Source organism: Camelus ferus, chromosome 2 (assembly GCF_009834535.1).
Source record: "Camelus ferus isolate YT-003-E chromosome 2, BCGSAC_Cfer_1.0, whole genome shotgun sequence".
NCBI classification, from domain to species: domain Eukaryota; kingdom Metazoa; phylum Chordata; class Mammalia; order Artiodactyla; family Camelidae; genus Camelus; species Camelus ferus.
The window spans coordinates 5,846,090-5,860,899 of record NC_045697.1 but is presented as its reverse complement, the minus strand read 5'-3'; the positions used below and the strand labels follow the sequence as shown (position 1 = coordinate 5,860,899).

The 14,810-nt window shown below is 44.3% G+C and overlaps 1 protein-coding gene across 3 annotated transcripts; it reads right to left on the bottom strand.

Moving 5' to 3' along the window:
* Positions 1–2,713: 2,713 nt before the first annotated feature.
* On the bottom strand, positions 2,714–13,593 carry TMEM128 (transmembrane protein 128). Of its 3 annotated transcripts, none has more exons than XM_014562909.2 (5): positions 13,409–13,585; positions 11,751–11,892; positions 7,061–7,219; positions 4,676–4,784; positions 2,714–3,394 (listed from the first exon to the last, which is right to left on the bottom strand). In XM_014562909.2, the coding sequence occupies exons 1-4, from the start codon at positions 13,503–13,505 to the stop codon at positions 4,685–4,687; spliced, it is 498 nt and encodes a 165-aa protein (XP_014418395.1). In that variant the 5' UTR covers positions 13,506–13,585; the 3' UTR covers positions 2,714–3,394; positions 4,676–4,684. The 3 variants fall into 3 exon arrangements, with proteins under 3 accessions (XP_014418395.1, XP_006189101.1, XP_032349785.1); XM_006189039.3 differs by having other exon boundaries at positions 2,714–3,780; positions 13,409–13,579; XM_032493894.1 differs by lacking the exon at positions 2,714–3,394 and adding an exon at positions 4,163–4,318 and having other exon boundaries at positions 13,409–13,593.
* Between the last annotated feature and the right edge of the window lie 1,217 nt (positions 13,594–14,810).

Genomic DNA, 14,810 nt, shown 5'->3' with positions numbered 1-14,810 from the left:
GTGAGAGGGTGCCCCGGGAGAACCAGGCTTTGTGGTGGCACCATGACAGGGGTAGAGGGGTTATGAAAGGAGTTCTGATGGGCCTGAGAGAGGGTGGCGATCAGGCTGAGGGGTGGGGGTTGGGGAGAGGGGAGCGAGGGAAGCAATGACCTGAACTCTGGGGCCCACTCCTGCCCCTGGGGGTGAGGGCTGGGAGGAACCAAGTTCCTGAGGTCCTTTTTGACTCTTCTTTATTGTATATAGAAGGGAGCACTATACACACCCTTTTGCATCCATGTCTTCATATAATTTTTTTAAACAATCAAAAGGATCCTTTACTGTAAAAGTAGATAATACTGTAATTCATCAAAATGATTTATTTGTAATAGTTAACTGCCTCTTAAATATAATCTTAAAAATGATGACTTCTGAAGCTAAAAGTAACACACATACACTATGCTGTACACCAGAAATTAACACGTAAATCGACTTTACTTCAGTAAAAAAAAGTAATGTGGATTCAATCAGTTCATTTAAAATGATCTATTTAGAACATGGTAATAAAATTTTTTTTAATTAACCATCCCCTATGTAGTCTTCTTAGAAAGGAAATCAGGACAAGTTTCTGATCAGATAAATGCTACACAGGGGATTAAAAAGAAGGATAAATTGGAATAGACATGTCAATTTCCTGGGCTTTGTCACCATACAATTTTTTTAACACGAGGAACATAATTGGATATCACGAGCATAGAGAACTCTTTGGTGGAGTTTTGCTGTAAAGGGGACCAAATAAAGTGGTTAATAGCCCTGGGGGCATGAGAGAACCCTATTTTAGGTGTATTCATTTGAAGACGGGAAATAGTAGACATGTTTGTATGCTGATAGGAGTGATGCAGCTCAAGGCATGAAGAATATTCCAATTGAGGTATGAAAGTCTGTAAGAGCTGCAGCTCTACCAAAAGCTAGCTGCTCACATCGCTTGAGAAATAAAGCAGCTACACAGTGATTTCTGCCAAACTGGGAAAATCCTCATCCTCACCTTCAGCGCTGAATCTGTGAGACTTAGATGAGATCTCTGTGGCGTAACTTACTCTTCTTTCTGTCCAGCCCCTAGTCTCCCCTCCACCCAGAGCCCACAATTCTGCTTCTTTAAAGTGAGCCCTTGGTGTGTACAAAATATTCCCGATTGCTATTTTATTTAACTATTTTTATGAATTCCATGGAAACAATTCCTAAATTCCACCAAAACTCTTTACCATTTCAAGAAATATTGAGCTGAATCAAAATCTTAAAATACTTTTAAATGGAAGGCAGGCAGTTATCCTAACTGTGGCCACAGAAGGGGGCACCTAGTAACAGCTCCTAAGACCTCGACCCCCCTTCGCCCCTGAAAGTACCCCTCTTACAAGGATGTGGCTCTTAGCCTTTCTCTTGACTCCTTTCCAATGCATTTCTCTCTTGCTTAGCCAGAGACTTTTTGTTGTTGTTGCATAAAACCGAAGAACCCTGAAACAGCCAGGATCCTAAATCCTATTAGTCTCCTAGAAAGACCACTGCCCCTAAGCTAGGTCCCAGACACAGGGTGCGGGGAGACTCAATCTGGTTTTTACCCTGAGCTACGTTAGATTCTTCTATCTCTGTGCTCCCCCAAAATTCAAACATTCTAGCTTCTGCAAAGACATCTCTGCCCTAAGTGAATGTAACAGGATAGTTCTGGACCCAGGGTGCACATTAAAACCCTTCACAAAAAAGCCTTGTCACCAGCTGCGTCGGAGCCTGGGCCCCCAGCGTGCAACTCAGGTTGAAGGCTTGGTCTTGACTGATACTGAGCAGGACCCTGTGGGGGTCCCCCTGATACAGATCTGTGTTCTCCGTTTCTTGTTTGTAGGAAATAGACTTCATTCAGCCTCCCTGACTCTCCCTGTGTTCCAAAGAGCAGATTCAAGCAGTTGCTAATCAGGGAAGGGAGGGAAGACAGAAATTGGGAGGAACAATCAAGAAACAAGAGCACAGCCATAAAGCAGGGTCCCGGTTCCTCCTGAGTTCCCTGCCGAGGGTCTGAACCAATGCCCTCTCTAATCCTACCCGGGGGTTTGCAACCTTGACCTTGCACTGGACCCTCTCATCACTGACTGACGCGGCCACCTAATTCTGACCTTAGCTCAACTTTGCTCCTTACTTTACGACTCTCTCTCCACACCCTCACTTGTGTGTGTACACGAACCGGGCTCGATTCTGCTCACGGATCACACATGCCTCTTCCCTTTCTGGATCTTGGATCTTCTTTGTCTTTCATTCCCTCCCCATTACCACTTACTGAGTGAGCACCTACTGTGTGCCAGGCATCGAAACAGGTGTTTCATAGATGTTATGCCTGTCACCCACGACCCTACAGCCCAGATACTGCTCCTGCCTCACAGCTGGAGAGAGATTAGCTACCACTGCAGCGTGGGTGCAGGTGTGACCTGAGCCAGACCACAAGTGGTGACGGAAACAGATCACGGCCTGAAGTCCCCTGGGGTGGGGAGTGGAAATGAAGTAAGGTACTTCATGTGTCATGATGCTTACTATGTTGAGGTTTAATGTAAACATATTTGTATCTGAAAGTTCGAATACAGTCTTCCAGAGGTCTCTGAAAAGCAGAGTAGCCTTCTCTACGATGAAGCCTTATTTCTGTAGTTAACCCCAAGTGCTAGTAGCTGAAAACAGAAACTACTCCAAAACCCACAAGAAAGTTATAAAAATAGTTTATTTAAATGTTAAGAAAAAAATTCTACATACTTAGAATGATTAAAAGTTCGTAAGTTAAACAAGTGTTAAAAACTCAGTAATTTACAGTGATAAAATCTTGAGTGATGGGAAAACATAAAATTCTTTCAATTGGTCCTCTCACCTAACGAAACTATTATACAAATGAAATTATATCGTAATTGTTGAGGTTGGGTTAAAGGCACATGACACGGTCATTCCTTTATATACACAGCTATCTAGTTACACATATAAGCATACAATAACCTGTCTTATACAATAAACTGCTATCCCTCACGTGGAAGAGTGAACAATTTCTCAACAACACTGGCAGTACCTTATCCACCTATAATGAAACTTTAAATTTTTACAACAAACTTTCTCTAATGATCCAAAAGGATTGACACTGCAAATAAGCTATTTCTGTTTTGAACGGAATATCTCTACTTTGAATCTGAAAAACTCAGTGATCACCTGAGTTGAAGAATATGCAAAAGAAATATAATTTATTCTGATTTCAACCTCAGAGGTATAAAGTTACAATTTTTCCAAGGAAACCATTCACCTTGTAGATGCAAAATCAGTGTAGCTTTCCATTCTGTCTGTGATGCTCCCAGCTAGCAGGATGCTAACCATTCACCTTAAACTGACATTGCCCTTAATCCTGAAAGAAAACCCAAGTGAGACATTCTGTCTTAAGCTGTTGGACTTAATGGGAAAAAGCACAGTTCAGTCTACATGCCTGCAACACTATCTGGCTCTTTGTTACCAACTATAAATTGATGTCAGCAAATAAGCCGAAAGCTCCTGTATCGTGTGTAAAAACTCAATACCAAACAGTCAAAGATTTAAAGGAGACGGGGTCAAGAGGGAAAGTTCCTGTGGTGACATGTCGACAGGGACAGAGGGTGCGCTGTGAGGGTCCAACGTCCTAGACCAGCACGATGCCTGGAGGGGCCTCCACAGCGCAGCACGTGCGTGCTAGCAACCGCTCTCAGACTGGCAATAAGGCTGCGTCCATTTCTTCCTTACCTGGTAACAGTGACTTACCTTTAAAAGTTCAAAGGGAGAACATGCTGTCTGTGAGCTGAAATGTCAGTTTTCTTTTGTGCCTCAATAATTTAATGTATTAACTTAATTAAGTTAGTTAAGTTAATTGTGTTTTAACTTCTCCGGGCCTCCGTTTTCATACGTGTAAAGCGATGTATGGAGACTGCCTCCAAGTTCTGAGGTGAGTGACATGAGAGGGGCTGTCTTTTTCATCACGTCCCTAAGCGCGCAGAGTGAGCACTCTCAACACATGCTTATTTAATAAATGAGTTATCTGATATTCAGCAGACAGACCCCACTGTGTAAGGCGGCAGGCCCGAGGATGCAGGGGTCCGTGTGGAGGCAGAAATTCTTTAAATAACATAGCAGGAAAAGGCTGATGTGTACTCCATCAGATTTTTATAAGGCAGCCAGGAAGGTCAGAAAATGGTAGAATTTTTTTTTCTGAATTGGGTAAAATTGCCCATTCTTTCCATACTCCCACTAACAAAGAATGATCTAGCCAACAGTCATTTGTGTAGAAGTTAGTGGAGGCTACCTGCAATAGAAAATGGACGAATGTGTGAATTTATCTAGTCGGAAGGTGCAAATACTACTGTCATCAGAACCTGGAAGGGCAAGGTGCCTTCCCTAAACAGTCGTCCCTTAGAACTAAATCATGCAGAAGGGGAGGGATCACAGTCCCTCTCATCTCAGAGTTCAATGGATGAGCAGCCCGGGTGTTCTGAAACAGTGTTATTTATTGACATAGTTACTTCAATTATAATATTTATAATAATAAATTATGCACTGAAGCAGTTCACGAGCAGTCTGCTCCTGCTGTGTCCTCTGAGAACTGCCACAGAAGCCTTTGCCAGATGAGCCCGTTAGCAGCAATACCATCCCAGAACCTTACCTTCAGACATCATCCCAGGAGTGAGATCAACATGACAACCCCCATAAACTGGGTGAACAACAGCAGCGGAGTGAAAAACGACCACACGTGCCACAGAGCAGCATTGAAGCTGAAAGGAAAAGGACAAAAAGCCCGCAGGGTTGACAACCACAGCTGGACTCCATACAGACACACTACACTGCAGACTCCAGATCTGAGGAACTCACTTTTCACCCAGTCTGGGAAAGCGCGTTCAGCCAGTAACTTTCTCTATATACATCTCTCGTGTTTCTCAGACATGTGATTTAGCCCATATTGGAAATATCACAATCTCTTCACAAAACACCTGGAAGTGGAATCACTAAAGCTCTTCTCGTGAGAGCCGGCATGGCTTCACACTTACGTCTCTAGTGTCTGCACAGGAGCACGAAGTAAAATGACTACAGCCTGCTTTCACAGTCTCACACATTACCCAACTATCGTGGTGGGGGGAAAAAAAAAGATGGTTGAAAGTATTTTCCTGTTAGAAACACAATGAAAAAAGTCATCATTCATAAGCTGCTATTAAATTTGATACCAAGGAAAACACTTCTCATCACCAAGGTAAGAATAAAAGGCTTTCTAAGCGCAGATGATTTTTATGGACTGAATCTGTAAGAGCAGAAGTTAGTAAAGGAAAATTATAGTCAAGTAAGGGTTTCAGATGGCTAATTATTAAGATATAACGTCTTGATAAGTAGAAACTTAAACAGCTATAATCCTACTGTTCTGAAAAGGAACATGACATTTCTGGGATTGATGTTAGCCTTGTAAGAAATTACAGAATATCATACCTGTCTACACACATCGCTGAAGGGTTAATAACAACCACATCACAATGTAACACAGGCCAAGCATCCATAAACTTTAACTACAGAAAATAAATCACAGAAAAAATACATTTAAACTGAATAGGTACAGAGGTGTGTGGTTTTCCCAAAATGGAAATTCACTTAACATAAAGAAAGGAAAAAACCTAAAAGGCCAGACACAATGGTGTGGTTTTCTCTCTGGTTGGCAGGATCATGGGATTTCTTTTCCCTTCTTTCTTCATTTCTTTATCTTTTCTTTTCGGTAACTTACAGATTTTTCTTTAGTAAGCAAGTATACTTTTATAAACATTAAAAAAAATTTTTTTTCATTGAGAATCTATTAACTTACGAATAAGGATATTGATTGCAGCATTGTTTATAACAGTAAAAGAATAAAAAACCAGGGAGCTAGTTAAAAAAATCATGAATGTCCGTGCAGTGATAACCAGGTAACTACTAAAAAGAATCTATTAAAAAGGCACATCTAGCACAGGGAAATATATACAGGATCTTGTGGTGGCTCACAGCAAACAAAAAGTGTGACAGTGAATATATGTATGTTCATGTATAACTGAAAAATTGTGCTCTACACTGGAATTTGACACATTGTAAAATGACTATAACTCAATAAAAACATGTTAAAAAAAATGACATCTAACAGGCACCCAAATGGAAGAATTCTAAACAATATGACTCAGTCAAAAAAACCTTTTTGGGAAGCAGCCTGGCACCGTTTACTGAAGCTGGAGGTGTGCCTACGCGATGAGGCAGCAGTTTCACCTCCGGAGCTGCGTACATATACACGCGCACGGACACATACACCCAACAGAAGTGCGCCCATGCACACAAGACATACACAAGACTGTTCTAAACAGCATCACTCATATCAACCCCAGACAGGGACAATCCAGACGCTATCAACAGCAGGACGGATGAAGTGGGACTCAGTCACAGGATGGAATGCTGAACAGCAATAGAAATGATTGACTGTTACGGACGACAAGATGGATGAACCATACGTAATGCTGCATGGAAACAGCCAAACAGTCAAATGTGAGAGAATACACACTGTGAATCCACTTCTATACAGTTCAAAAAAAAGACGAAACAAAAACAGTATTTAAGAGGCGCAAAAGCAAGCAAGCACCCTGACGGTGGGGACGGTGTTTACCTGGGGCAGGAAGGAAGGTGTACTGAGTGGGAGGGGACACAGGGGCAGTTCAAGGGGTCAGCTCGGTTCTCCTTCTTGATCTGGGTGGGGTTCACACCAATGCCCATTTCACAACCATTCATTCAGCTGTACAATTTAGATTTTTCCAATTTTCTCTATGTATTACACTTCACAGCAAAAATGATTTAAAAAGCAAAATGCAGAATATATACATAGCATGTCACCACTTGTATTTTGAATAACTAAATACATGAGAAAGATGCCACTGAAAAGGGAATCAGGGAGCCTCTTTTCCCATTATTCCTTTTTTTTTTTTTACATTTCCTACCATGTACCTGATCAAAACATTTTTCATTCCTATTAGTTATTCCAAAGTTAACTTACCAAATTCCTGCTACAATAAACGTAGCCGTGGTGATCGGTATCAGGGCTGGATACCTGACGTCATAGTCTTCGATTCCGCGGTACCACTCCAGGTAGAATATGCAGTAAAATGCAATCGATAAGCTGACAAGCAGCAAGGCACCGCCACAGGGAAACCAACTGTAGGGGCAAGAGTAACATCCTTGTTATCCTCTCACACACCCTCTCCACAGCCTAATAGCAAATAGTCTTTTTCCACGCATCTTAAATATGACACCAGCTCACACAGATGGGGGCCTACCAGTGGCAGGTATCTTGTCTTTGACAGTACAAGTATCTGGCGAAGGTTTTGTACGTTCACCTTTGAATACAGGTGGATTCGAATTGTGAGACCTGCTCCTAACACGGGGTTTTGGTTTTGGTGGTCTATACTCTCTGTTTACTCGGCTATACCTGTGAATGGTGCCCACCAGTCACGTATGACCCAGCCCTGCTTCTAGAGAAAGGAAGCGCCTTAACCTACTGGATCAGAATTTCTAAGCCTATCTTTGGAAAGACGTTATTTCCAATTTTGCTCCAGACTGTGTTCACAGCAGACTTTGGGTCTAGACAATATAAACTACTTATAAAGGCTCTGCAGTTACCTGAAGCTGCCTAGAAATTCAGTGATTGTTAAGCAAATAGGCAGACAAAAATAAAATGGTTTAAAAAAAAAGTGCTGATTGACATCACTTAGCAAATCAGCAGATATCTTAAAGGTTTTCATCACCAGACTAAAAATCTATTTCTAAGACTACCGACTAGGGGAGGGGCACAGAGGACGCAGTTATTCAATCGCAGCTTCCAGTCTCACTCTAACAGGAGACGGGTGAGTAAAGGTGGGTGAAACGCAGGAAAGAATGAAAAAGCAAGGCTTTAAACACACACACACAGACATACTTTCATAAACGAACCACCCAAAATAGAACCCTGGTTACAGCAATGCATTTTCTTTAAAAACGCAGGAAAGATAGTGGCTTTCTGGCTGTTTCTGAAGTTTTAAGTGTGAGGGTAAAGAAGACTTCAACAGGTACCATCAACTCCTCCAAGTTAAGCAGGATTCCTTAGAATACTGAAAATCCATTTGGAAGTAGTTAATTCAAATTGCCTCTCATAAAAGATTTCTAAACGAACCCCCCCCCCCCCCCTTTCTGAGACTATCTCTAGTTCTCTCCCAAGGGGCAATGGCTTTTTCTTCCTTCTGACTCCACCCAAGACCTGGCTCAGTGTGTGCGAGAAAACCTTACCAGCCCTTCCTTCCAGCTCCAGCTGGCCGTTGGGGGAGGCCAGATTTGGAAAATGAAGTCCCTCTCCCAGTCCCAACTCAACACAATACCCCCCGTTAGCGTTTCCTTCTCCACGGGAAGAAGATCGACTCCACGCAGAAGGGAGAGGGGGAAGAGACAGTCAGAGCAGTCAAGTTACCCAGGCACTGCATGGACTTCCAACAACAGCCAGGACCCAGATTCCTTTAAGGCAATTCATGCGGCTGCAATTCTGGGACTCAGAATCAGGAGGCAGGAGAGTGCTGGGGTTCGGGGCACAGCCCTTGAAAACTTACCTATCTGGGTTTGAATCTCAGCTCTGCATGACTAGTTTTGTGACTCTGGACAAATTACTCAACCTTAGTGTGCTCTGAAAATATTAACAGTACAGCTCCCAGGACAGCTGTGAGAATCAGTGCTCAGTTCTTCTTACACAGCTAATCCTCAACAGTGACCACCATTATTCTACTGCTGACACCGAGGGGGAAAATATTCCCATGTTCTTCCTTAGGGGTCTTCAAAGACTGCTCTCCTGCTAGGACGTGCGTTCTCAACGGGGCGAAAATCACCCGCAAAGAGAAGAAAAAAAAAATCTTCGTTTTTTTTTTCTGTATAAAGCACAAATATTCAAGTCATATATTAGGAAAAAGATGTTTTTAAAAAAGACTTCTCAGGAGGTGATAATAAAGAAAGGTAGAGGAACACTGTGCTAGAGTTATGGGGATTCCTTCTTTGTCAGAATCCTTCCTCCTACTCATTTCAGTCTTTATCTTCACCAGGAAGCCTAGTGTGGCTTCTCTGTCCTGACGGTACAGGACATAAAGAAGGAGAAATCTGCCTGAACAAAATAGAACCACTGCAAGTCAGTGAGCATCAGCTCTGGCTGTGTATCAGTCACCTCTGCAGCTTTCTGAAGGGAAGCTATCTTGTCCCCGTCTCCAAAATTCTGAACTGGGGGTCTGAGGAAGGCCCTGAGCGCCTGGGATTGTAATTTTAGTTGTGTGTGTATGTGTGTGTGTGTGTATGCATGTGTTTTAACTCCACAGTTGATTCTGATGCCTGCAACCGGAACTCTCTAGAAAACTGATTTCTAAAGCATCACACTGTTTTGCTTTGTTTTTAATGTTGACTTATCTTTCCCACCTTTGAACATACAATCTTATAGCCTTGCATAGATTTCAAGAACCCTACGTCCTGAGCTTGCGAACTTGGGCTAATAGCAGGGTGAAAGGGAAGCAACTTCCAGCATCAGAGGAATGAACTGTCTTTGAGAAGGTGGGAGGCAGCCTCGCTGCTGGCCTCGGGGCAGGGCTTTCACGCCTGGGCTGCGGCGACTCCCTGCTTCCCTGGGTCTCAGCAAGAAGGCACGCTCCTCAAACTCCTCTGCCTCTGAGCAGGCACTTAGTCCCTTTTCCTCTAAGATGACACTCTGGAGGGCAGGCCTATGATTTCCATTTCCTTTTATTTATTTATTTTTTTGGTGGTGAGGGTAAATAGGTTTATTTATTTATTCTCAGTGGAGGGACTGGGGATTGAATCCAGGACCTTGTGCATGCTAAGCACGCACTCTACCGTGGAGCTATGCCCTCCCGCCCCCATTTCCTTTTCATGCCCCACAGCCCCGGTTCAGACGCTGAGTCCAGGCTCTGCCACACACCAGCAGTGAGCTCCTGGGCACGCCACTTAGCACCACAGGTGCCCCAAACATCTTACAGCGCGATGAAGTCTTCCGAACCTCGCCACTTCCTTAAACTACTCAGGTACTCACGTTCTTATAGATAAGGGCATATAAGGACACAAAGAGATAAATCCTCTCACCTCTCCCCAGCCTCAACAAGGTCTACCTCCTGAGGCTGGGCTGGACTAGGCGCCCGTTCTAGGTGCCCCCACAGCATCCCGCACAGACACTTACACAGTATGCACCCGTGACCTATTCACCTGTCTATCACAGCCTAAAATGAGCTGCTGGAGGGTGAGAAACGTGCCTTGTTCACCTGTCACCAGAACTGTACGCATCTCAGGCTCTCCTGAAATATTCAATGAACGAAGGGGCAGCTGCTGTTGGTGGTGAGGAAGTAACCATTCCCTCACTCCCCATCCCAAGTTCTAGACCAACTGGGAGAGAGAAAGGAACAGGCTAATAAAGATCAACTGTCCGCTGTTTTACCGACAGAGCTATGGGAAGAAGATGGTTTTGGTGAACGAGGACAAAGTGCTTCCTCATCCTGAAACCCAGAAATAGACAGACTTGCACACCGGGTTCCCAGTTACCGTGAAAACCTAGAGACGTCTCACATCAGGGCTGCCCCATAAAGCTACGGCACAGATGAGCAGCCTGAAATCTGCTCAGACCGCAAGCAGCTGGCTCCCAAGAGCAAGAGAGGGCTGAGCTACCCATCTGCGTCTTCATCCCAAATCCAGTCAGGAAGTCCACAACCTCCCAGAGAAGGAGCGAGTGAGGGGAAGGGCTGGGAGATGGCAGTGTTTACGGAAAGCTCCAGCTTGTGGAAACAAGGAAAGAGAGAACAAGCTTCTCCCTCCAGCAGTTTACATAAACTCCCCTGCGCTTACTTTCCCCTGCCTGCCTGCTCCCTCACTCCCGAGCCTGCCCTCCAGGACTCTCAGCTCCTCCTGATGGCCCCTGGAGGAGAAACTGTGATCACACAGTTCCTTCTGCATTTTCCAGGCGCTGCTGGTACTTCCAAACAATTACGCCTGCGTTCTAAACAAACCACCCCTTCAGATGCCAACTCTGACTTGTACCAACATCTCTCCCTCTTTTTCTGTTATCCAGCAGCCTCCAGAACACTCTTCAATGTGCAGTGAGGACTCTGAAGTATGATTAACAACCTTCCCCTCCATGTCAACTCCTGGGATTGTACTCAAGAGATTTCAATCCTCGTGAATGATGGACCATTAGACATCCTGCCTCAAGGCTCCCAACTACTCCCAGCAGTGACCTCAACTCTAATTCAATGAAGCCTGTACCTGCAGTTACCTTGGTAGCTGTAACTACTCTGAAAACAAACTCTGAGACCTGATTCTCACCCATGACAATTCTCCATCCTTCCTCTCCGTACTCCTGTACTTTGTCTTCTTAAGGACCTTCAGTCAATCCTTCCCCCTCAATGGTTTACAAATGAACTAGGTCCTTCTTAAATTCACTATCTTCCTCACCCTACAGAACATTCATGCTGAAAAGGCCCACTGAAATAACTTCAGTCTCATCCACTCTGTTGTACATGACCAGGACACATACACTCTTTTCCAGCTTTGTATCACCAGTCCCTCCAACATGGTGACTGGCAGAAAGCAGGTGCTTACTAAGTGAGGAACTCAACGGACAAAACATAACATGAAAAATAAAACAAGCATGTTTAACTTATGAAGCAATAAAGTTTTCTTACCTGCTAGCGTGAAAGTTGTCTTTCACAGTTTTAAAGAAATCAGCGTAATAGGTCACAGCTATGGATGCCACAATCCAGAACCCAGAATGGATATTAAGTCTTGGAAGAGGTTTCTCCTTTTTCTCAACAGCTGTAGAGGCTTCTACAAAGAAGGGAGATTTCAGCTTATCAAATAGCCATTAACTTCATAGGAAAAAATTACACCTATTTTATGTCAAATAAAATAATTTCCTAGAGCTTTCTAAGAACCAGACTCTCTCCCACTATAGTACCAATTTCTTCTGTAAAACCATCAAAATAAGTTTATATTTCTAGAAATAATAGGAGCCTACTGTAAAACATGTTCAATACAGTCAACTTCTCTTCCTCTAAATGAATTGTGGAATCAAATTTACTTATACAGGCTTTTGGAAAGAATAATGCCCTCAAGCAGTAAAGGAATTTTAATGTTATGTTTCATATATCACCAAGGAAAGTGATTAGTCCTGTTAAGAAAAATGTAAATAGCAAACATTAGAACACAAAATGGACTTGGGATTTTCCAAAACTACTACTTACAACTACATACTTTAATTATTTTAAACAAATATAACCTTTTGAGGCAGCTCAAAAGTGGAAAGGGTACACTGGAGGTCTAGTCCCAGCACAGCCCTGTCAAGACAGGTGATGAACAAGTCAAATTCCTTCCATTTGGGACCCACTCTGAAAGAACAGGCTCAGTCTGTGCATTTAATAGGCCCAATCTGAAAGAAAAGCTCCCCAGGTGACTGAAATGCCCTTTCTCTTAGTTCATGTGAGAATCACTGATATGCATCTGAGGTGCTCAACCTTTAGCTGACCATCATAATTCCTGGGAAGCATAATACAAAATCTGGGAGACACCATCAAAATTTATAAACCAGCATGCCTGGACATGATGTATTCTGTGTTCATTTTCAAAAGGTAATAAATACAGAAGGTTTACAACACACAGGAAAGAAAGATCTAAAATGAAACCTCTCTCTCCTATCCTTAACCCCAGTTCCCCAGCCCCAAAGCAACTACCAGCAACAACTTCTATGAACTTCTGCATACTCTATGTATCTATAGGTGAACACACATTACACGTTATCTGGTTTGTACCCAAACGGTAGCACACCATATTTTGTTATGGGCCTCCCTTTTAAAATCATCCACATTGGTACATAAAAGTCGGCCTGCTGTGTCATGTAGATACATCAAAATGTATTAAACCAGCTCTCTGCTGACGGGCAATTAGATGTTTCTAGTCGTTCGCTATTACAGGCAATGCTGAGACGAAGCACTGCACACACATCCTTGTGTACAGCTACAAGTATGCTTCTTTGGTAGATTCTTAGAGCTACAACTGGTGGGTATTTTTTATTTTAATGGATATTGCCAAGTTGGTGTTAAACCAGCTCTCCTGGGACTCCTGAAGCGCAGCTGAGATGAAGATACGCAGGGCTACGTGACCTCTAAAGATCTTTTACGGCACTAAATACCCGACTTCCAAAACTACTTGGTAAGCCTGGAAAAAACGAAACCCGGTCCCTCCTGACTGGGCAGGGCTGCGGGAGGCCCGCGGGACGAGCCGTGTCCGAGTGCCTCGCCTCCGGGAACCTCGGCGCCGCTCGGAGCGCGCCCGGGGAGCGCCTCACCTGGCCCGGTGGAGCCCTGGTGGTCTGGCGGGACTTCCGCGTCAGGCAGGAACAGGTATCTTCGCCGGAGCTGCTCCCGAGCCCGAAGTGCGTCCATCTTGACACCGCTCAGAGACGGGGCGGAAGTGACGTCAACTCCACCGGAACTTCCGATATCCGTTCCCCACGGAGGGAAGGGGTTTCTTACGTGAAGGGTGGAGACTATGTTGCCTTCGTGGTTTTAGTTGGTGTGAATGTAGAGCGAGGGTGGCTTCGCCATCTCAGTGCTCAAATTCACGAACGATTTGAATCTCAAAATACGAATCTTTCCCTGGCAAAGATGTCCCTTGTGTTCCGACTACGGAAGCCCAGAAGGACCGAGCTTACCGATGCCGGCCAGTGCGCGCGGGCGGGGCTGCGCGGCCCTGCGGTGTCGCCTGGTTCCTTTTGCTCTCTGCTTATGGAACTGTCCCTGGCTCCCCTGTGCCCAGAGCATCTCAGCCCCCAGTTTCTTTCCTCCTCCCGCTGCCTCCTCCTCAGGAGTCGCCTAGTTAGACTTGAAAGGGTCGGAGGAGGAGGTCCCAGGAGGAGGAAAGGACCGCTGGGCCGGGGAGCCTGGGCCTGGCACTGATTGCTTGGGTGCGCTTGGGCAAAAAATAAACCTCTCGGGGCCTGTTTCATCTTATGCAAAACAAGGGTTTTACTTGCCTCATGGGTTTGTTCTGGGGTTTAGATATGAAGCACCGATATGTGGTTTGTGTGAGCTCCCTTCTTAGGACTTGTGAGAAATTGCCCCCAGCTGAGAATGTGGGAGCTAAATTTGTACTTTACTGGTGAACCGTCATTTTCCCATCGCTCACGCTCATAAACTGAAAAGGACTGTCACTGATTCACAAATTAATTTCCTTCAATATTCCTGTTTCCTGCTCTCCTGCCTTCTCACTGTGTCGTGTGTTGAGAAATTTCGTGCTTAACCATTCAAACGTTTGCTGAGCACCTACTATCTGCTAGAAACTGTTAGGCACATGCTAGGCAGTGGAGATAAGAATAAGACCTGACGTTGCACTTGAGGAGCTCCTGGGCGGAAGTTGACCACAGAGACTTACTACAGTATAGAGCAGAGTTTAGAAATCTACAGAAGTGTTTCATTAGTTCAGTCAACAAACAATCTCTGAGCAACTGCATCTGCTAAAGTGGCGAGGACAGAAGTATGTTAGAATCTAGCGGAGAAGACAATTTCAATCCAATGCTGTAACAGAGACACTGTATATGGGGTTCTGGGAGCACAGAACAAAGGGCATCCGTTCATCCTGCTGGGGTGTCTGGGGACCAGGGAGAGTGGCTTGAATACATGGATGGATAGTCCAGAAAGCCTCTCAGGAAGTAAAATTTGAATTATTAGGCACTCTTTAATATCTTCTAT

Bases quoted from the DNA above. Each gene is read 5' to 3' on its own strand.
- TMEM128 (XM_032493894.1), bottom strand. From the start codon at position 13,505: ATGGACGCACTTCGGGCTCGGGAGCAGCTCCGGCGAAGATACCTGTTC. The intron at 7,220-11,750 runs GTAAGAAAACTT...TTGCCCCTACAG, and splicing joins GACAACTTTCACGCTAGCAG to TTGGTTTCCCTGTGGCGGTG. The intron at 4,785-7,060 runs GTAAGTTAACTT...TTTTCCTTTCAG, and splicing joins TTTATTGTAGCAGGAATTTG to CTTCAATGCTGCTCTGTGGC.